Source organism: Pinus tabuliformis, chromosome 7 (assembly GCF_031772625.1).
Source record: "Pinus tabuliformis cultivar Carrire ecotype Pingquan chromosome 7, CPIR1, whole genome shotgun sequence".
NCBI classification, from domain to species: domain Eukaryota; kingdom Viridiplantae; phylum Streptophyta; class Pinopsida; order Pinales; family Pinaceae; genus Pinus; species Pinus tabuliformis.
Window position 1 is genome coordinate 11,501,417 of NC_142293.1, and position 23,350 is coordinate 11,524,766.

The window sequence follows — 23,350 nt, forward strand, 5'->3', positions numbered from 1 at the left end:
TAGAACATCATATTGTCATTCTTATGCATGCATGTGCCTAGAGGATTTTATGGTAGAGACTTCTTCATCCATCATTAGATCATGCATCATCTTCATGCTTAGGGTTTTCTCCTATGGTTTGCATGAGGTTAGGGAATGTATCACAAGAATATTTTCCATCACAAACAATGCCATATTGACATCAATGACAACCTTGATCAACAGTCTCCCCCTTTGTCATTGATGGAAATATTCTTTCCCTTTCAACATTTTCTCTCCCTTTGACAACAATGGAAAATGGGGTGCCCAAGTACTCCCCCAAACAGGTTGCTTCTCTTCATTGTCTTTTCTTCATCAATGATAGTTCTCCATGATAGATATGTTGCTCCCCCTGTCATGGTCCTCTTCCTTTTGGCAATGTGGTTCATGATAGATGTGTTTGCATTTCTTCATGTGTAGAACCAACTCCCCTTGCCTGCATAAACTCCTCTAGCTCTTCTTTTTGCTCAAGATTAGAAAGATTGTTGCCTTGTGATCAAGTGGAAGACATCTTCATAATATCGTGATTTTTTCAGTGGAGTTACTCCTGAGAGATGATCTATTAGGAGATGATTATTCATGTGTGACTCATAAAGGATTTCATAGGGCTCCTCATGAATAGCTTCTGCAAGAATAGTCAAGAATCACAAGCTCCCCCTAACAGTATGCATGGTCTTCTTCTTGGCAGAATTTCAACTTGGAATATGTACGCCAAAGATATACTTATCAGATCAACAACATGGGTTGATGCTTTGATTGTTCAAGACATTTTCTGATCTAGTTTGGTTCCTTCTCCATACTTGTGTGACTTTCTTTTCTTGCTTGGTAGACATGTTTTTAGCTTGTTTAGGGACCAAATGTTACAATCACGAGCCATATGTCCAATGTTATGGCAATTGAAGCATTCCATTCTGTATGAGGATGCATGATTTCTTCTTGCAAAGCTGCTTCTAGGAGACTGATGGGGACCATTATATTTGTCCTTAGGTATGCCTTGCAATCCTTTGCCATGTGCCCAAAATTTGTACAAGAATTGCAATAACCAAAAAATGTACTTTGGTACTTGGAGGATGGAGTTTGCCTTGAAGTACTTCCAAAGTCATTTTGTCTTGGGATTCTTTTATCAAATTTGTTGCTTCTTGCATTCTTGACACCATCTGCATATCTTCTTGAAGTAGGGCTTCTTCCAACATCTTGACTCTTCTCCTTGACTTTGTTGGAACTTGGGACATCAATATTTCTTCTAAGCTTCTCCACATCCTTGTTGTTTGAAGTATTAGGGTTTGCATCATTACTACTTGAGGGTTCACCTGCATAACCAAGACCTGATTTATCAAGAGGAGATCTTTGATGACTTAGGATGTCATCTAGGATTTGAGAGCTCTTTAGACTCTTGTTCAAATGATCAACTTTTTTCCTTAGGAGATCAATTTCTTCTTTCATCATCTTGCATTCTTCATCCTTCTTTGCTAGATGGTTCTCCATTTCTTCCTTCATCCTTGTTGCTTCACATGTTTCAGCCTTGAGAGAGGTGATATTTGATTTTAGTTTGAAGATGTCATCATCCTTTTCTTCTAGTTGGTATGTCATGGTATTTCTTTCCTTTTCAGCTTCATCAACTTGTACTTCCAAGAGGGTCAAAACTTCCATCACCCTTTCAGCCCCTTGTGCTTGTTTCTTTTCTTCTTCCAATTGAGATTTAAGGGAGGAGACCTCTTCCATATATTGACCAATTTTAGCTGCAAGTTTGTTGAAGTCCTCATGTCTTTGTTCAAGATGGCTTGACAAAGTGTCTTCCCTTTATTTTGCTTTATTCATTTGATTTGTCATGGATATGACTTCTTCATGATGCCTTTCATTGTTTTGACGAAATTCCTTCTTAAGCTTGGTGAGCTCCTCATCTCTTTCTTGAATTTGAAGCTTGAAAACATCAACTTCCTTCCAAGTCTTGTCTAAGTCATAGTCACCATCTTGTGCTTGCTTCTTGAGCTCCTCATTTTCCCTATTCAATCTGCTTATCTCTTCTATGGCAGCTACAAGTTTTTCCTTGAGATCTTCCTTGGGATCATCTTCAATTTCTTCATATTCTAGGTCCTCCTTGGTCTTGATGTCTTCATTCTTGTTTTTAGCTTCCTTTATGGGTTCTAGATTTCCTTCTTGCTTTCCATCATCTTCATGAATAGAAGTCATGGTCAATGCTCCTTTTGAGTGAAGATCTTGAAGTTTGTCCCACAAACCTTTTGCCGATGAACATTTCTCCACTTTGGCCTTTATAGGATCTGGTAGCCCACTCAAGATTGCTTTTATCGCTCTTGCATTATACTCCTTGGATTCTCCTTCCATCGTGCTTTCAGTAATCACTGATTCCCAGACTTCAAAATCTTGAGCCATTAAGAAATTCTTCATTCTTGCCTTCCATATATCAAAGTTTCCATTGAATAATGGAGCTTTCCCAATTTGATTATCTTCTACTTTCATGGTTGAAGAAGAGATATCTTTAGAAGGATTGGAGGCTTTCTTCCTTGGCTTTGCCATTTGTGTTCTAAGGATCTACCTTCAAGCTGTTAGGCTTTGAGTGAAGGTATTGGCTTTGATACCAATTGTTGGAAATACTGAGAGGGGGGTGAATCAATATTTCTTTTCAATTGTTATTTTTACCAGTTAAGATCACTTATATTTAGAACACAAAATGAACAATATAGAATAAAGGATTTTATTAATCAGATATAATGAGGACTTAAATCCTCTTCTTTACAATGAATCAAGTACAATAATAGTTTAGGGCTCCAACCCTAGATGAAGACACCAATCTTCAATCTCCCAGGCTCCAACTTGTACTTTGCCAAGCACCAACTTGGACTTCACGAGGCTCCAACCTCTAGGGCTCCAACCCTATCTTCCAAGGCTCCAACCTTGTCACTTTGAGGCTCCAACCCTATCTCTGGTACATGCACCAACCTGGTCTTTTTGAGGACTCCTATCCTCTAGGGATCCAACCCACAACTTCAATTCTTCAAGATAAGTTTAGTAATTCTTTATGGCTCCCAATATCTTCTTCAACGAGCCCTGACAAATTCTACACCTTCAGGACTGCCCTCAAATGATCTCCAAAGCAATTAGCTCATCAATGATAACTTTGTCTTCTCATGGAGGTGTCTCCACAACTCTTCATATTACCCAAACAATTTCTCCAAGGTCACCTCATGATGACATCAACGATGCATCATGATCTCCAATAATGTATCCAATAGGCTTCTAGATGACTCTCCAAGGTATGCTGAAGATCAACTCCAACTGCTCTTCAAGATCTACAAGATTCCAAGATCAACTTCAAAAAGTCTCCAATGGATGATCCAAAGAAACCTTCAAAATCAGCTTCAAAGGGCAAAGATGTATGCTCTAAGACTGCTCTAGAAGTGTCTACAAAATCAACCCTTCTTCAAGAGTACTTCAAACTAGTTCAAATCCAGGGTCTGCTCCACTACAGCTCCTCAACAAGGTTCTTCAAATTACTTCTTCGAGATGCTCCCAAATATTTCTTTGCATGATGCCTTTTCAAAGGATAACTTCAATAATCCTTATTTGATGTTTGCAACAGGTCAATGATTAGTGACAATATGCAAACTTTGAGGCACTAGTCCATCCACTGCACCGAGCTGTTGTGACTATCAAGGATGCCACAAAACCGAGCTCCTACAGGACTGAGGTCCGAAGTATTGTAGCTTTTCCACAATTGTGCTTACCCTTGTCCTGAAGTCCAGGCTAGAAATGGATGACTGTACACACAAATTTTGAAGGTCAAGTTTGAGCCTTCACCAAGAGATTGGCCAAGCCTTAGTGATGAGCCAAGTTGACATAAATTGTTATTCCTCCACTAGCTGCTACATGACTAAGACTATGGTTCAAATGCTGGTCCGAAACTGAAGTCTAAGGTGAGGTCTTCACATTGTTCCGAGCTCCAACACTGTGCTTATTGCCTGTCAGAAATCCATGTTTTTTAACACAGTTCTGAGTAATGTTTAGGATCTAATCCGAGGTGCTCGAGTGTAGTCTGAGCTCCAATAGTCCACCCTTGTCATAGATAAACTCAGGTCCGAGGCTAAGGTCTTCACTTCTTTAACCGAGTCTTCAAGTGACTATCCAAGCTTGAATATGAGAATGTTCTCACTTGTCCAACGTATCACAGTTCTGACCCTTCCACAACATGTTGTGTTATATAATACGAGATTAACTCCTTCTACAGGTGGCTTTCCACTGTTCTCTTGTTTCGGGCTTCAATAGATGACTGTCCTCCACAGTTCTGGAATTAGGTCAACACTCTGTCTATGTGCGATTTCTGTGACAACAAAAGTATAGGTCCCAAAAATCACCACAGGACCGAGGTATAAATGCTATCTCCACAAGTCTACAAACTTGGAGTTATCATAGGTTGTTGTTCTAAGGTTTATAATAGAGCTATCACAAAATTGCCCTTAATTCGAGCTTGAAAGGCCAACCCAATAGAAAAATAGCCTAACCAATAATTCTTCTATATCCTTCTCGGCCACCTGTTTACCTTCTGTGCCCTATCTTTGAAATCTTCACCGAGATTGATGGGAGGAATGACGAGTTTTGACTTCAATATATACTGGTTATGGCCTAGTGTGAAGAGACACATCCCTTGGACATGGAACCGACTTGTGCATGTAGGCTCATGTTGGCCAGAATTAAAAAATTATTTATTTCAACTTGAAAAATCATTTTCTCTCTGACAATGAAGAATTAGAGGACAAGTAATAACTTGTTGGAAAGAGGAAAAAGTCCTCTACAAGCCTATGCCAATCTCATCCTTAAGTAAGGCCATTTTACCATCAAGAAACTTAAATTTGTGAGGCTGTCATTCTAATTTTGTTCGTGGAAACACTTAATATTTTATGTCTAGGGCTCCTTCAAGGCTTGACATTAATGGACCTCTTAGGATTAGGCTTCTGTCATCATGAGTCAAGGTATAAAGGATTAGGGCTTCTTCATCAAGAGAAAGGACACCATTTAGCTAGGGTTTCATTAGGGCAAGGGCTTCTTCATTAGGATTAGCTTCATTCATGTATGTGAAGGTCTTCTTCATAGGCTTAGGGTTCCATACACATAGGCTTCCATTCATGTATCTTAAGGGCATCATAAGCATCTTCAACAAGGCTAGAACATCATATTGTCATTATTATGCATGCATGTGCCTAGGAGGGTTTCATGGTAAGGACTTCTTCATCCATCATTAGATCATGCATCATCTTCATGCTTAGGGTTTTCTCCTAGGGTTTGCATGAGGTTAGGGCATGTATCACAAGAATATTTTCCATCAAAAACAATGCCATATTAACATCAATGACAACTTTGACCAACATCTTCTCACTTAATCTCACCTGCACAAATGAATTCACAAATACCCAAAAGCCCAATATATACAAACTTTCAAAATAGTTTCAAAACTCCAGAAACCCAACTGCAAACAAGGGTTAAAAAATAAAATTATTTACAAAATATACATGTATAAATGCTTGAGAAAATTTTGAGAAATTAATTTTTTTATAAACCCTTAATATTGGCTAAATGTATTTTTCGAAAGGTAAATGCAAGCTACAACCTTAGAGAAGTTATAAAAACCATAAAAATATTTAAACTCCAAACAAGGTTAGTCTGTGCCCATAATTTGTGAACTTGGAGCCCAAGGACTGGGCAACCTGCAAACACTATATAATTCTTCAAGCATAATGCATTAGAACAACAATGAATCAGAGCATCTACGATAAACCCACAACATATCAATAGAATGTTCCTATTATCTATAATGAAATAATAATTTAATTTAAAATTTAAACACAATATAGGAATGCTCGTACCCTGCACATACCACAAATGAGTAGACAATATACACCATGAATTGCACCCCAAAATATTTATTATGATTCAAAAAACGTTCCCAACGAGATAGTAGCATTACTTAAGCTTTTTTGCAAAATTACATTAGCCAAACATCAGATGGCTTGAAACAGAAATGGCTTTCAATTTATAGATAAATCTTCCAAGTGGAAAAATAACGGCTAGTTGGCTTGATCCCCGTCAAAATAATCTTGTTTATCGAAAAATATTTGATCATCTTTTAATCTCCACCGTTGAAAATACTTATTTTTGAGGAATTTTCGAATTTCTCATTTAACCCATTTTTTATTAGCTCAAAATTAATTATTTTACGCTAATTTTCTCAAAAAATTAACTTTGACTTGACCACCAAGGCCCAAGGGACCAATTTTCCCTGAAATTTCCAATATTCCCTTGGTGGGGGACCTCCACAAAATAAATCTCTTTGATACCCACAAATTTTTCCACTTGAAGAATTTAATTCCTCTAAGACTCTAAATTTGACTTTAATTAATTAATTTTCTGGCTTAGGATTAATTTAATTTTTGCAAAAAAATTAATTAATTGATATTTGAGGGGATTAAATATTTTTTCTACCCTCTAATATTTTAGCCATAATGTCTAAGTATGTGGGACGACATACTAAAATATTTTTTACATAAGGTCTTACATAATTCAACCATCAAAGGGGGAATACCCATTTGCTATAAACCCTCAAATACCATACCCAATTCTGCGACACAATATGATCTAGTAGACCAAGTGATTTGTAATAAAATAATTTAGCCAGTTAGCTTAAATTATTCCCAAGTCACTTTTACATAAGACTCGCCTAAAACACTAGGACTCACCTAAGACTTTGACAATAAATTCCACTCTAGCTGTTGGGTGAGGTAGGACTAAGGAGGGAAAAACTCTGCTGACCATTTGTGTTTAGAGACATAGATGAATCAGTGAGACGAAAAGCCTCCCAAGATGAAATTCATCGCCAAAATAATAGGCTTACCTAGGTTGTTATATATATATATATATATATATATATGGTCTTACTAGCATCATTTACATTAAAAATTTGCAGAATGGGTTTACAATGACACAGTAGCTGATGGCTGATGATCTCGATCTTTCAAGAAATTGGTACACCTGCTTCCTTGGAACTTTGACAAAATGTGTGCAACAGAACCCAAGAAAGGGAATTTAATATTCAAATTTATTGTTGAGTTGGTGTTGGGGATTTCTTAATAAACAAAGATCCTTCCAATGGGACCTTTTGGTTGAGTATAAATATAAGGCAAGGAGAGGTCTGTAGGTGCAGGCCATAGGTGTTTCAGGGCAAATAGGGCTGGCGGCAGGCGGTAGGGCCTTACCACAGACATTGAAGGAGGCCTGTAGGATGCTGGCTGCACCTTGGTTTAAGGAAAGGAGGTCCGCAAAGAGCTGGCTGTAAGTGCTGAAGGTGTCCAAGGTCTAAGGGAGCAGACCGAATGCCAAAAGGAAGTCTATTAGGGCCTGTTGCAGGCAAGGAAAAAGCTAACAGCAAGGTGAAGAAATCTGACTGCAAGGGACAGCAACAGCAGTGAAGGACTGCAGGCTAAAGGATTATGTCCAGGTGAGCCGAGTTGTATTTTGGTAATTTATGGTGGGCTGATTAGGCCCTAGTAGTGCTACAGCTGTGTGATTTAAGAGCTGTATGTGTTGTTATTTGCTTGGGCAGAGAGGGCTTGGAGGACAAAGCCTCAGCCCTAGATTTTGGTCTAAAGGAGTTGACCTTGTATTTTGAGTATTGTACTGGGATTGTAAAGGGCCACTTTCCCTGGTACGAGAGCCCTGAGGTTTTCTTGTTAAAGCAGTGATAAGAAACAAGTTTGGGCACATTAATTCTTGTGTACTATTATTGATGTAATTGTTGACATATTCCACTGTGTAAGAGTTGTTTAAAGTTAGGCATCTTCAGTGTGTTTATGTTTCCTAGATAAGGCATAGACCAGATCTGGGGTGCGTGGATTTCTAACATGAAGAAGGTGCAAGGTCTAACCAATTTGGACGTTGGTGCCATTTAGGGCTCTAAAAGTTACCCTCAGTCATATGCCTCTAACATTGAGGGGAAGAAGGAAACAATCAGCCTCACAAGGTTTGTCTTGGTTGGATGCTGTAAAATTTGTTCTCTGAGACCCAATGCTTCCCTCAAGGAAAAAGCTAGGCACCTCTGGTCTGGGTACCGAAAACTAGGACTTCAATGATCAAAGAAACATACTCTCTCCTTTTATGTACAATTTACTATCTTTCCTTTTATGCATAAAATTGACAGATTAATAGGCTTGTATATACTATAATCCATGTGGCTTAGGTCTTAGTATTTACCTCCTCCACAGCCCTCTGTGAAGCTTCCAGGTTATCATTGTTGGATCAGGGAATACTGGATACTGATTCATAAATGTAGGTCTGGTATGGGTATCAACATGTCAATAAACTGTCATAATTTACATCCTCAATAAAGCTGGTATTTGTTTCTGTTAATTGGTTGTGAATATCATGGATATCTATTTAATCACCCAGTTTCAATATATTCACATATCTGATGGGTATATATTGAATGGATAACAAGTTTGTAAACAGCAAGCTATAGTTTTCTCCAACATATTTTTACTATGACAGTGTTTGATCTGACTGTTTCGTTTGTATGCAGCTTGTATTTCAACCTATTGTAGTTGTGGTTGGGATTCTTATATCTGGTGTATCTTTTATATTTTTGAGCCAATCCATGAGGAAATATGGCATACAAGGAATCCTCCACCTTGATATTGCGGCCGAAGAAACAACTCAGATACGTGAAGAATATAATAAAATTATTCAGGTACCTTATTTAGTATAATTCTTTATATCTTAGATTTAAGCATCAGTGCGGTTACACAACAATGTATGATGTTGTTTCCTGTATTCCTAAATATATTATAGGATATTCACACATTTTTATTTGAATGGCTCTTCCTGAAATCTTACAGAATTCTTATTTTTTCTCTTATGCACAGCGCGGGGCAAAACAACTAGCAAAGCTATTTTTTCCTGCTCTTGTTCTCTATGTACTTCAGAAATGCTGGTTTTACATTAATATCCCACTTGCATCTTTGCCCCATTTGAATAATAAAGTGGCAAATGTTGTCATTATCAGCGTTTTAGTGGGAATATCATGGATTTTCCAGACCACAACATTTTTGTATTCCTGCATTTTGTTTTGGAAAGTCTGCTTTCTACAAGTAAGTTTCTACTTTTGGAAGTGATTTTCTTTACAATGCACTTTAAAAAGGATTTTTTTTTTCTTTATTTTGTCACTGGAGACAGTAATGTTATCAATGAGTCATCGATCAGTCTTGTATGTGTAAATACAAATTGATATTTTGTTATTAATCTATAGCCGTATTGCTGTTTTACTTGGCTTATCATATCTGCAAATAAAGGAGCTGAAAATGAAGCTGTTCAAGGATTTGCTGCCACAGAGATATGATCCTGAATTTTATTTCAACAAGTATGCATCAATAATAAAATGTCTCCGTTCTACAAGCCGTAGGTTCAGATCATTCTTGGCCCTAACTGGTTTGATTACCGTCTTTTCTGCATTGGCTTCAATGTATGAAGTGGTTGTCCATCGCAGTGGAACCAGCATTTTCATGGCAGGTGAATTGTTGGTAAGTTATCACGTCACTCGCAGGCTTACAAATATATAATATGCTCTCTGTATTCACTATGCTTAATTTTCGAGGCATAGATAAGTAGTTGCCAGCAGTTAAATTCTTCACAGAAGAAAAAGCTTATACAGGCCTCATTATTTAAGTTGTTAGAATTCCACGGGACTTAATTATTAGATTTTTTTTTATCTTGCTTGTTTGTACAATCAGTATCCAATTTTGTCAACTAATGTCTGTTTTTTACGTTCTTTATTTGAACTGTTCATGGCACATGATTTATTATTATATGGGATTCCTAGACTTCAGGACAAGAGATGCCATAAAATATCAGCGTCTTATCTTCTGGTTTTTGGTTTCAAATGTATTTCTATTGTTAATAAAATGTCAAAATCGGGCCTATAGGAAGGAGTTCCAATACAACAGATTCATGCTTAAAATAGCATTTGGGTTACCAGCCCCAGGACATCAAGTCAAAATGTATATCAAGCAAAAGTGATCATAGCCTTTACCATCCCACACATGATGTGCTTAGAAAGAAATTTCATTGCTCAAGCTAATTATTTGTGATCCCATATTTGTCCTACTCATTCTTGACATAAAATCCTTGGTATCGTTGTTTGTTCTACTCATCCATGACATAAAATCCTTGGTATCATTGTTTGTTCTACTCATCCCTGACATAAAATCTGTGATGCAGGAAAGTGTTCCCTCTGTTGACAGAGGCAATCAGGAAAGTGTTTCCTCTGCGGACAGAGGCAATCCTTCTAGCCCTAGAGTGGGTCTAGTCACAACAAGGACAAACAACAATTGATTCCCTTAAATAGTCACGTTAGAATCCTACCTCAAACCGGTGGTTGATGAAGTTCCGTTGCGCTGCTCCAGCGTCCGTTTCCTTCTCCTTAATGAGCAATTAACCTGAAACACCACAAAGAAACAACAGAACATGTAACCGAGAAACAACAATGATCTATTCACTTACAAAGTCAAGAAGTCATGAGCTATCAAGTAAATTACATACAAGACATAGGAAATCATCATTGATTGTATTAATAATGAATCAAGAGTAAAGCTTACAACCAAGTCTTGACGTCGCAAGCCTTCTCAGAGGGTCCAACCAGTGTGTTTCTTCAAGCATTCACTCTCAAAGATGGGTCTCCCAAATAGCAATATATATATCTCTCTTTCTCATTCACAAGCTTTACACAAGGTTAAGGGCACTCCACACCTTCTTGCAAACTACAAAGCAATCCCACACTTGTCACACTCACACCAACTATCTATCAAACTCAAAAGCAGCAGCAGCACTGTACAACCAAAAGAACTAGCAACTAAGGAAGTAGCAGATCATGGTGAGTGATTTTATAGGAGGAGGAGCCTCCGTGAAATGAGGGAGAGGGAGCTTATTCTCAAAGAAGGTAGCACAAAAGACGGAACCACCATCCTAGAAGCGGAAAGACGATCCAAAGTGACCCAACAACCAGCTCTATAAACCTCCAGAAGGCCGACTGTTTGAACTAATTCGCCAAATCTGGATTGTCGCGGGTCATGAACTGGGGGCTAGCGACGACGTCGCAACAATACAGTGCATGACAGAGAACCGTTGCGGATTTTAAGGGTTTACTAGCGATGATGCAAGAACTTGGTAAAAAAGGGTCAATCTTCAGCATCAAAGAGCATTTGCTTAATCTTCTTACACTGGTGGGAAGATATGAACATGTTTATTTGACACATGACACAGTAGAGGGACTGGGGTGAAGGTAGTGACAAATTACTATGTAACAGATGCCCCCTAAAGTATGAAGCCCAAGAGAGTGGGAGGGGTGAAATGCTTTACGAAACTGTCTGAACTGGAACACCACCTGGAAGAACCTGCAGATGCAAGTACAACTGATATTTCTGATAGTGAAATACATGTAGTCTAGGCATGGGCGCAGCCATCCAAAAGACATACGAACTAGGTCTATGGTATGGACGCAGCCACCCAGTTGATAAGACCATATATAATGACAAAGGTATGGTCGCAGCCATCCATGAAGACTCAAGTATGGCCGTAGCCATCCATCAATGAATCATGTAATCACGAATCAATCCACGCAGTCCGAACATATGTAATCTTAGTCCCGGGTTTTGAAACCCAACCAATCATAGTACAAATTCTAGCATGCGAACAGATGTGCTGAAGTCGAGCATGATAGAAAGTCGCTTGATTACCGGTCAATGATGAAAACCGTTAACAAGCGTGAGAGAAACCACCAATAATGCCAATGGCTCTCAAGGTACTATCTAGTACAATCCACGAAGTGTGAAGAATGAGCTGAAGTCGAACACTCGTGGAATCACCCAATCGACGACCAATGATGAAAGTCGACCGTCAGGCGCGAAGAACTTGCCATTGAGGCATGCAAGCTCCAAGGTACCAAAGGGGATCTCTAGATCAGTCTCCTGGATAATGAGCTGATGTCGACAAGAGACGATCCGTCGCAGGAGGGCCATAATGTTTCCCCCATCAACGACATGAGATAGGGAACAAGTGGTAGATGGTGAAATAGAGTATCAGAGGAGGAGGTAAGGATGTGAACTGCAGAAGGATTATACTCTTGAACATGTCGGCGACACGACTCCAGAGGGTGGCAGCATTCAGGTACCAAGGGATCAGAGGCTTAATGGAGACAACATAGATCAGATGGAATGAGGCTAAATGGCAACCCAAAACCCCGGAAGGCCAAATGACGATGTATGGATATCCCAACCCGACAAGAAGCAAAAGTGTCGATGTTCAAGAGTGACTAGTTGCCGTAGGTAACCAATAACAACTTCCAAATTTTCCCCCACCATTGCTGGCGAGTACCCCAATTATTTTTGAAAACAAGCTTGAAGGGGATAGCATATGCTTGTAATATAAGTTCGACCTTCGGTCGAATCCAACCTAGTAATAGTTTAACGAGCCCTAGGGAGGAGAAGCTTGAGTCTTGTCATGGTGACGAGTCCAATGTCGTCAGGGTTTAACAAGTCCGACATAGGTAAAACTCGGAGTTTTTTTCATGTTTAGAGAGTTTGAAAAAGACACGGAAAAGAAAACTCCAGGGGGTTCCTTTTTCGTAGATTTGTCTCTCGAGCCCGAAAAAGTATAAAACAATACTTGAGAGAACCGCTTGACCGTTACGATCAAGGAGTACTTTTCGTCATTAGTGACCTCGATCCGAAAGAGTAGAAAAGCGATCGAAGCCACGTCGTTTTGTAACCAATATCGACAAAAGTCCGGCAATCTTTTCGTGTTTATACGGTCGGAAAAAGAGCTGAAAGTGGACCGCCCTTTTAATTCCGTTTAACGAGTCAAAAAGGAAGAACTCGGCAATCTTTTCATATTTTACGAGTCAGAAAAGAGGTTAAAGGCGACTCGTCCTAGAGGAACGAGTGGTATAAAGTGTAGCAATTGGTTCCGACAATGGTGGAACTGCTCAAAACATGTAATGGTCAAGAGGCTGGCTAATAAAACCACTCATCGCTATAGTTCCTCAGGAAAGGAAAAACAACCAAGTGAAAGCATATGATCGGCCAAAGAGATGGTGGCGATGGAATGAAACAACCAAGGCTCATATATCAGAATTGAGTGGATAAAAACGACAATCACGAGATGTAAATCAGGTATGGGTTCATTTTTTCACAAGCTTGAACCATGGAGAACTTTGCTTGGATTCGGTTTCATGTTTACACAAGCTTGAAACGAAAAACTATGCTTGTTATGAGTTCGCATGCCCCCAGACATAATGACGCAAATCGAGGTTCATGCCCGCCAAGCTTCATTGCATTCAACGAGGTGGATGGAATGAAGGTTCACTTTCGAGATCTTGGAAAGACTCGACTTGGATTTTACGAGATCTTAATCAAAGACTCGATTTGGAAAGGGAGTTGTTTCATTTTTTAATGAGGTTGACACAATAAAAAAGAACTATCCTCATAACCCTTGTTTCATTTTTTAATGAGGTTGACATAAGATCAAGAACTTTCCTCAAGACTCCTTGTTTCATTTTTTAACGAGCTTGACACAAGACAAGGAACTGTGCTCCATGATCCTTGTTTCATTTTTTAACGAGGTTGACACAAGATCAAACTATCCTCATCACTCCTGTTCATGGGCCATATGAGAACATGGCTCCCAAGAGATCTTCACGGGATGGAAGAACTACGCTCTAGGAGGAACACATGTCATTAGACACCAATGACAAATCAGGTTCCAATGCCCCCAGTACATGATGTACGAGACCATCTGCATGATCGTCAGCAGAGACGGAGACGGAACGGGTGGCCACATAATTGACCTGTGGCAAGGAAGGTACTGCTTGCGGATAAGAACCGATAGGGGACGACAGCTGCACAAGAGGCACCGGGGGACTAAAGAATGATAATTGATCTATGGTCACCATTCTTCCGTCGTGTGGAAAACAAACCACACGGAAAAGTGAAGAGACGAGGGCCCCCATGGCATAAACATAGTCATGACCAAGGAGAAGACTGAAATCTAAAGCACCTTGGACAACCATAACGTCTATATAGACGGTTTTGCCCCCCAAAGTAACAGGAAGCTTTGGGAGGATCCCTAAAGGTTGACAGGTTCCTCCGTCGAACGCCAACAGATTCTGCGTGACCGGCACAAGCTGTGGGGAGCCCAAAGCTTGCCAAGTAGTGGAAGGCATAAGACTGACAGACGCACCCTCATCCAAGACAGTGCCAGGTACTGCCTTATCATAGGCATGTACTGTAATCTGGAAAGGCACATAGGATGGAAGGCGGAAAGCAGTCAAGTGACTCTAGTCGAAGGAAACGACTGAAAGACTTGGTGGGGGAATCGTATGGTTGCCCCCTTGCTCTATAGGAACCGAAGAAGGACTCTCTTGACCAGTGGGGATAGGAGGGTCATTTTCGGACTCAGGAGAATCTGACGAGACGAGAAGAACATGAGCATGATGCTCTTCTGAAACAGAGTGATCAACAGGTGGTGAACCCAAGTCGACACTCTCTTCGGCCAATGGTTGGTCAGGAATAGGCTTAGCACAGCCAGGTTCGGAAAGAGGAGGACGGACAAGAGAAGAATCTAAGTCAATCTCTTTGTCAACGGGGAGAGGGTTTGAAAAGAGCCTCTAATAACCAATGGGAAATTGGGGTGAAGAAGCTGTAAGACTTTCCAAAACAAAAGAAGCTTTAGCCATGAATGGACAAAGGTGAAGGGGATGGTTGCCCTCACACAGTCTACAGGGGAATCGAATCTTCCCTTTCTTCGTACCACTGCCAGTTGATAGGGTAGCATCGTCATGAGCTTCAGAGGACGATGAGGGACGAGCCGGATCGCAAGACCATACGTCTAAGATCCTAGGAATACCAGGACAATCACGAAGAAGATGGTCACCCTTGCACAATTTACAAGGAAACTTAACCTTCCACGGAGGAGCAGAAGGTGGTCCGACCTGAGATGTACTCGGAGCAGTAGCTGCACAGGTGGCCTCGTGTTTATCGGACTTCTTCTTCTTCTTCTTAGTCTCCTGGTTACTAGATGTGAAACTTTCACTAGGCGAAGGAGGAGATGAAGGTGAAGAAACAGGGGAAGAAGGCATAGGCTCAACCTTGGAATCAACGTGTCGTGATTCAAACGAAGGAGACGGTGGAACAGGAGTCATGACGCTCGGGACCACCAAGGTTGAAAACAACCAAACGAGCAAACCGATGGTTAACCCAGGCAAAGACAATGTTGCCATATACGGAGCACCGACATTTCCAAAAGAAGGAAACGGACCAGGGTTCCCATCTGGGGGAAGACCTTGATCGGTGGACTCGGGGACTGTTGCCATCGGGAACGAGCTTGAGAAACACTCTTATCACAACTAAGAACTTGAACTGTTACCAGTGATATTTCGTGGGCAATAAATTTTTATGACACAAGAACAAAACTTGATCTTTTCATGTTTCAAGAGTCAAGAAAAGGACAAGTGCTCAGATGGACCTTTTCTTTTAAGGAGTTCGAAAATGAACGAAAGTGACTACTCTGGAGAAACTAGGCAAAAGGTTTACCAAACAACCCGTAAAACTGCATATACACCTTGGCGATCATATGAAAACCAAGGACTTTCCGTACGACAGTCAATCTTCTCGAATGCTGTGTTCGGTGCGTTACGGTTTGCAAGGCAGTAGACACGACTTCCTAGGGATATAGGATGATAACCTAGTGGGGTCTCCCAACATATACTCGACGGTACTGGGAGCACAATTCCGTACTAGATCTCTATTGAGTCACAGAAGGAGGAATCACCCAACTTTGAGTGAAAACAATAGTGACTAGGTTTAACGACGTTGGAGCATGTTTCTAGCCTAGACCTCTAAATAGTGTGCGTTATGTTCCAATGCGTTATTAAATTCATTCAGTTCATTTTAGTGTTGATCTTGAATTATGTTTCAATTTCCAGGCCCTACCGTATGTATATCAAAAAAACCTAGGATGCAGCTAGAATGAGTAAAGCATCTTTCATTTCGATGAACACCTACCTACAGAAAGGTAGAGAGTTCATTCCCAAACCAAGACAAGCGAATGCAAACACTAAGAAACACAATGCTTCAATACACTAATCTCATGATGCATCGATACTACTAATGAAAGATTTAGAGTTCTCTTTCCAATTTCTCATACATGAAAATTCGTAATGCAAATGTACTTTCACTTTCGTATGCTAAATGAATGCAAACTTTTGGATTTTTTTTTTTGAATTTAAAGAGACAAACGAGCAAGTGTGAACTGATCGATCCAAACAATTGTGATCTATGCTTGGTAGTGAAGAAATCGAATCAACATAAAAAATTGGTTCAATAATCGACACTAAAAATCAACCAGCAAGAAAACAAGCAGCGAAAAAGCCTCAAGCAAATCACAAGACGATTGTGGATGAACCTTGAACAGACAAGTAACCCAAGCAAACGGTTTCGCGACGACACTTTTAAAGGGCTAGGTCACATGGTCTAAAAACACAAGACTCACTCAATGAAATCAAAGAGACAGTACCCTAACCAAAAGCAATTAAAACAAGCTAATGAGAGACAAGAAACAAGAGGGGATAAACAAGATTGATATATTCAGGAAGTAAAGTTGTAAAAACAACTTTAAAGGAATCGTCACGGGTGTTACACTGACAACTAGAGACGGTCGCTAAAGTACACCTATTTTCCGTGACGGTCCGATTTCAAGAGTCGTCGCGGGAGTTAAACTAGCAACCCGAGACAGAAGCCAAATCGTCGCAGGTAGAAAGCTATAACATCAGCGATGTCGTCGCGACTGTTAGGCTATCTTCAACGACGATCTTAAAAACAATGATAGATGAATAAGAAACTCCCAAACAAAAACCAGCCAATCCTACAGATAATAAAGGGATTTCCCAGATTGACCCAGGTAATCGAAAAGACTGATAGTTTATCCCCAAAATTCAAAAGACACCAAATCAGAATCAAAACAAGAGCAAACAAGAGAAGACACATGCAAAGGACTCCCCAATGGAGTCACCAACTTGTGATGCAGGAAAGTGTTCCCTCTGCGGACAGAGGCAACCTCTCTAGCCCTAGAGTGGGTCTAGTCACAGCAAGGACAAAACAACAATTGATTCCCTTAAATAGTCATCGTTAGAGTCCTACTTCAAACCGGTGGTTGATGAAGTTCCGTTGCGCTGCTCCAGCTTCCGTTTCCTTCTCCTTAATGAGCAATCAACCTGAAACACCACAAAGAAACAACAGAACACGTAACCGAGAAACAACAATGATCTATTTATTCACAAAGTCAAGAAGTCATGAGCTATCAAGTAAATTACATACAAGACATAGGAAATCATCATTGATTGTATTAATAATGAATAAAGAGTAAAGCTTACAACGAAGTCTTAACGTTGCAAGCCTTCTCAGAGGGTCCCACTAGTGTGTTTCTTCAAGCATTCACTCTCAAAGATGGGTCTCCCAAATAGCAATATATATATCTCTCTCTCTCATTCACAAGCTTTACACAAGGTTAAGGGCACTCCACACCTTCTTGTAAACTACAAAGTAATCCCACACTTGTCACACTCACACCAACTATCTATCAAACTCAAAAGCAGCAGCAGCACTGTACAACCAAAAGAACTAGCAACTAAGGAACTAGCAGATCATAGCAATGGTGAGTGATTTTATAGGAGGAGGATCCTCCATGAAATGAGGGAGGGGAGCTTATCCTTAAGGAAAGTAGCACAAAAGATGGAACCACCATCCTAGAGGCGGAAAGGCGACCCAAAGTGACCCAACAACCAGCTCTAGAAACCTCCAGAAGGCCGACTGTTTGAACTAATTCGCCAAATCTGGATCGTCGTGGGTCATGAACTGGGGACTAGCGACAACGTTGCAACAATACAGTGCATGACAGAGAACCGTTGTGGATTTTAAGGGTTTACTAGCGACGATGCAGGGACTTAGTCAAAAAGGGTCAATCTTCAACATCAGAGAGCATTTGCTTAATCTTCTTACACTGGTGGGAAGATACAAACATGTTTATTTGACACATGACACAGTAGAGGGACTGGGGTGAAGGTAGTGACAAATTACTGTGTAACAAAATCCCTGGTATTGTTTATATATATATATATATATACAATTTTACTTTTTCCAAATTGAAAATGCTTCATATATTACCTCAAAGAATAAACAAGTACAATAGAGTTCAAGAGATCACTAGACAAAGAATAGGGAAACCAAGTCCTGCTTCACGAGAGCTAGATATGCCATCGTATGGGCTTGGTCTCCATGGGGATGGACTCAATATCACTGCAAAAATTATGGAAGTGAATTCACAGGAGTAGAGTCAACTCCTACTTAAAATTCCATAGATCCGCAATAGAAAGGGGATGAGGAACCTCAATGAAAGTTACCTTTACAACATATTTCCATAAAAAACAATTGCAACTAAATGCATTGAAAGCAAGAGTAGTTTGCAGCTATCCATGACCATCCAAGTATTCCCCAAGGAGGGACTCTTCAAGGTGAGCAGATTTGCAGGCAAAGACTGAAATTCAACCTGAAACCAGGACTAAAAATCTTAGGTAGATTGACATTCCCCAAAAACATGTTGCACTGTGTATTCCTTGCTGCAGATTACATAGGATGAACTGTGAGTATCCATTTTGTGTGACTTACTCTTAACACCTAATCCATGATGACGTAATAACCAACACCAAACTTTATGTTCAAAAGAGGCACAAGCCTTCCAAATGGATTGACAACACTTCAACATTCTCTCCACCAAATCTCCAAGCTGCAAACCCCCATCTTTTACTTAAGTGGGGCCCTATGTCAAAAGAGTGTCGCTTTGACTAATAAATATCCTTCACTTGATAGATATAAATAGGCTTCCCACTTTGGCATCTTGAATCCATCTAGATAAGAAGCCCTGGTATTTGTAGCTTATATAAACAACTCCCTAGACACACACAACAAAGATTGACAAGAACATCCTTGTCGACATTAGAAAACTTTTGACCACAGTTCATAGTCCTCCTTGTATGCCATTGTTAAGTGCTTGAATTCTATAAGTCCTTCCAAAAAAAAGTCTTTGTAATCTAACCTTTTACTGACAAACCTTGGAGAGAGCCCAAGCTGACCCTCAGACAATTGGGTTGTCCAGATTGTTGAGATGGTAGATCCCAAGCATCCTAAGAACAATTAAACTGCTAATTGAGAAATTTAGACACTGTTTACCATGCTGCTCACATCCTCTTACGAGGAATCATACCTAGGATCATAAACGCCTTCACATTACTAATAATGTCATAAATCTTGAAAGGGCCTTTAATTCCTTTATCATGATGAGCTAAGTGAATTTGGTGATGCACTAAGACCTGCCAAGGAGCATCCTTCCATTGCCTGTGCCCAAATCACTGTTTCCTTGCAAGGGCAATCTTTTTGGCTTGGACATCAAAAGGGCAAACCCCTTGACCATGTTGAATTTCCATGATCTTGGGTCTAGGTTAGAATCTTAAATCTCCGACGCTACCAAACCAAGAATCTCAACAAGAGCTACTTTGCATAGCGGAAACTATAAAAGAGTAATCACATATGCACAAGTATACACAATTTTTAACAAAATTGTATAATAATGTACAACCCAAAATTCGTTATATTAAATCAAATCTGGATGATACAACAGTCTATGGTATACAAGATACAATGACATACTTTGCTGCAGCTTCTATGTCGTATCTTGTCCTGTCGGTCTTTGGCTAACGTACTTACTGCTCACTAGCTGCCCCTTAGTCCTTCAAAGGACAACACATAGAGACTCCAGGAGGGCTGCCACCTAACACTGCTGCAAGTCACTTCTGCTGCATGTACACGGGTTGATCCAATCTTCTCTCTAGGCTAGCCAATACCTGAGCTCCAATTTGCCAATCTAGCAGTCACTTTCGTCCATCAAAGTGTTGCACATTAGGCTCAAACTTCACCCAATTTTCAGCTCTCTTCGTCACTTCAAGATTTCTTGTCTAGGGCTACTTTGGGTAGCCAACACGCTGCCCTCCACCAGACCAATGGCACCCAATACAATCATTGCAAGATCTGCACTTAGTTGGAGTTTCTTCTTGCCAAAGACAACTCCAACACTTGGTTCCCATAGGCTTCTCAACAAACTGATCCAAAACTGGTCAAATCTTTGACCCAACACACGACACAAATGCTGCTCCAAGTCTGTTGTACTGTTGTTCCTGGTTAGGGCAAGTGTACATTGCAACCGCCCTCAAATACCCACTCAAATAGCCTCCCTTTTGCTGTGGCCTAGGCAAGGAAGGTTCCTCCTTTCGCGTGCTGCTGTTCTCGGCACTTTGCAGCCCAAAAAATTCCCATGCTGCCCTGTTTTGAGGTGGTTAGGGCTACGGCCTACCACAATCCTTGCTGTTGCCTAATAGCCCACCCAAACAGCCTCTCCTTATTTCGTTTCTGCCCCCAAATAGACCAGCGTTTGCCTCTGTTGAAACTTAGCCTCCAATCCAACACCTCGGCCCTCAAATAGTTGCCCGGTCACCCTGAAACGAGCCATAAAACAATCCCTCTGCCTCTCCGTTCTGTACTCCTTACTGCGGCCCTGGACAGAAGTATTCACTCTCCTCTATGAGCTTCACTCTTGTATTGTGTTGCACAAATGGACAAGGAAATGCCTCCATCTCACCTCCTATATATACACATAGAGAGGGCCCCTCAAAACATCTAACAAGGGCTTGTACAACTGTCACATGCCTTCTTAACACCAAGCTGACTTAGAATCCTCATGTGCAAACCCATACACAGACCTCAAAAAATCACAACTCTATTTCTAGAGCTTCGATTTGAGTGATCTTCGAAGCACTGGAATCACCACGCCAAGCTCTATCACCTCAAATTTTCTCATGCTTAAATTCTTCATGGTTTTGGCCCAAATCCCAAAGGGTGCAAAACCCTAAGCTTGGGTTCCATGCCCACAAGTGAGTCTTGTGATGGTTTTCCTTCCAAAGTCCGAACCCTAGGGCTTGGAGTACCTCCCAAACTAGTCAAAATCAGCACTCCCTCTTAGCGAGGGAGGTACTTCCAAGACTAGGAAGTAACTCATCATCATGATCACTGCTTGCAACACTTGCCCAACTCTTGGCGCTCTCCACTGCAACAATCCCTAAAGCATGAACTACGCCTCTCTCGGAAGTGTCACCGTCATTGTTGGAAGCATCCTGCTTCTTATCTTGTAATGGCTTCCACTCTCTCCATGATTCCTTCTTGGCAGCTATAGGAACACCCTTGCTCCCCATTGACCACGCACTCTTCTTGAGCTGCAAAGTCTCCCTCTGAATCTGCAAGCTCCCTCTAGAACTTGACTCCCTCTGAGCCTCTGGAATCTGGACCTTCTTCTCGGGAAGGTGGACCTTCTTCGCGGGAACCTGCACCTATCCCTTTGAAGCTTGCACCTGCACCTGCTCCTCTTGCTTCTTCTTTCCATGATCTACATGCTTGCCCGTCAACCTGTAGAGGCCATGCTGTCTAACTCTAAGTACAATCCCATTTGAGCTAGATCCTCTAGGCTCGAGTCTTGCCTTCCCATCCTGGAACAAGACCTCAAACCCCTTCTTCTCGATCATTGAGACATAAATCATGCTCTATCTGAGTCTTGGTACAAACAATACATCTTGGACCCGCATCACTCGTCCTGTCTCTATCCTGAATGGAACTGACTCTTGTCGCCCAACACCATGTGCAACTTCGAGTCCCATTCAATTAGAGTCTCAAAAACCTCTTGTGACCTGGTCATATGCTTCGACACAACACTGCCCATGTACCATCCATCCTCATCGAGAGTACCCTATGAGAAATGAGATATCAAAGCAAAGTCCTCCTCCTCCAATCTCCTGGTGAGATCATCTATCTCAACAGAAGTGGCAACACTAGCGACCTGCTTCCCTCTCCTCTTCTCATCATCTCCCTTCTTCTTCATCGAACATCTTGATGAAAACTGACCCATCTCGCCACAGTTGAAACACTTGACTTTACTTAAGTTCTTCTTCTGCTTACCCTTCATTCGTGTTGCAAGTGCCACGTCCTCATTTATCCTTTTCATCAGATGAAGATCCTCGTCTCGCAACTCTTCCTGAATGAAGTCGTCCCATAGCCTATTCCAGTTTGGCAACTTTTCTCTGGCAATGATTACTTTGATGAAGAGCTTCCATTCCTCAGTGAACCCTTTCAAGGCAATCCTCACCATATCACTATTTGAAATAGTCACACCGGCGACAGCGAGCTTATCTTTGATCCGAGACAATCTCGTCAGATACGAAGTCACACCTTCATCCTTTATTATCTTGGTGGACTTCAACTTATCCTCCAATACCAATACCCAGTTCTCGTTCTTATTCTGGAACAAATTCTGAAGAGCCATCCACATCTCATGTGCGGTGTTCTTCCCGGACAAATGAGGTATTAGGGCATCCTTCACGCCATCTAGGATGTTCAACGTTTCCCTCATATCCAAATCCTCGTACACTTACAGCTCCTTTAGGCCAATTAGCTTCTTGATGGCTTTCTCGGAAAACTCCTAGATCCTGTTGACCTGCAAGACCAACTTGATCCTTTCTTTCCATGGACTATAGTTGGACAAGCCCTCCGACCTGCCCTCATACCAGACACCAGCTTGCAACTTCGACATTGTTACCTATAATGTGACCAACTCCCTCTTAAGTTGTACTTCGTTGTGCACAACTCTGATTCATTGACTTCCAAAGTAGCTTAGACACGCTCTGATACCATGTTGAATTTCCACGATCTTGGGTCTAGGTTAGAATCTTAAAATCTATGATGCTACCAAACCAAGAATCTCAACAAAAACTACTTTGCACAACGGAAAATATAAAGCAGTAAATCACATATGCACAAGTATACACAATTTTTAACAAAATTGTACAATAATGTACAACCCAATCTTCGTTATATTAAACCAAATCTGAATAATACAATAGTCTATGGTATACAAGATACAATGACAAACTTTGCTGCAACTTCTATGTCGTATCTTGTCCTGCTAGTCCTTCGCTTCTGTACTGTTCACTAGCTGCCCCTTAGTCCTTCAAAGGACAACACATAGAGACTCCAAGAGGGCTGCCACCTAACATTGCTGCAAGTCACTTCTGTTGCATGTACATGGGATGATCTAATCTTCTCTCTAGGTTGGCCAATACCTGAGCTCCAAT

At 40.8% G+C, this 23,350-nt stretch overlaps 1 protein-coding gene across 4 annotated transcripts in view; it reads left to right on the forward strand.

The window, feature by feature from the left end:
- Nucleotides 1–23,350, forward strand: part of LOC149244881 (uncharacterized) — a 207,424-nt gene that overhangs the window by 140,404 nt on the left and 43,670 nt on the right. For all 4 annotated transcript variants that reach the window (XM_089457589.1, XM_089457588.1, XM_089457587.1 and 1 more), the window contains exons 3-5: nucleotides 8,600–8,767; nucleotides 8,943–9,167; nucleotides 9,369–9,596. In XM_089457589.1, coding sequence (XP_089313715.1) covers nucleotides 8,600–8,767; nucleotides 8,943–9,167; nucleotides 9,369–9,596 — 621 coding nt within the window. The remainder of the gene's footprint in view (nucleotides 1–8,599; nucleotides 8,768–8,942; nucleotides 9,168–9,368; nucleotides 9,597–23,350) is intronic.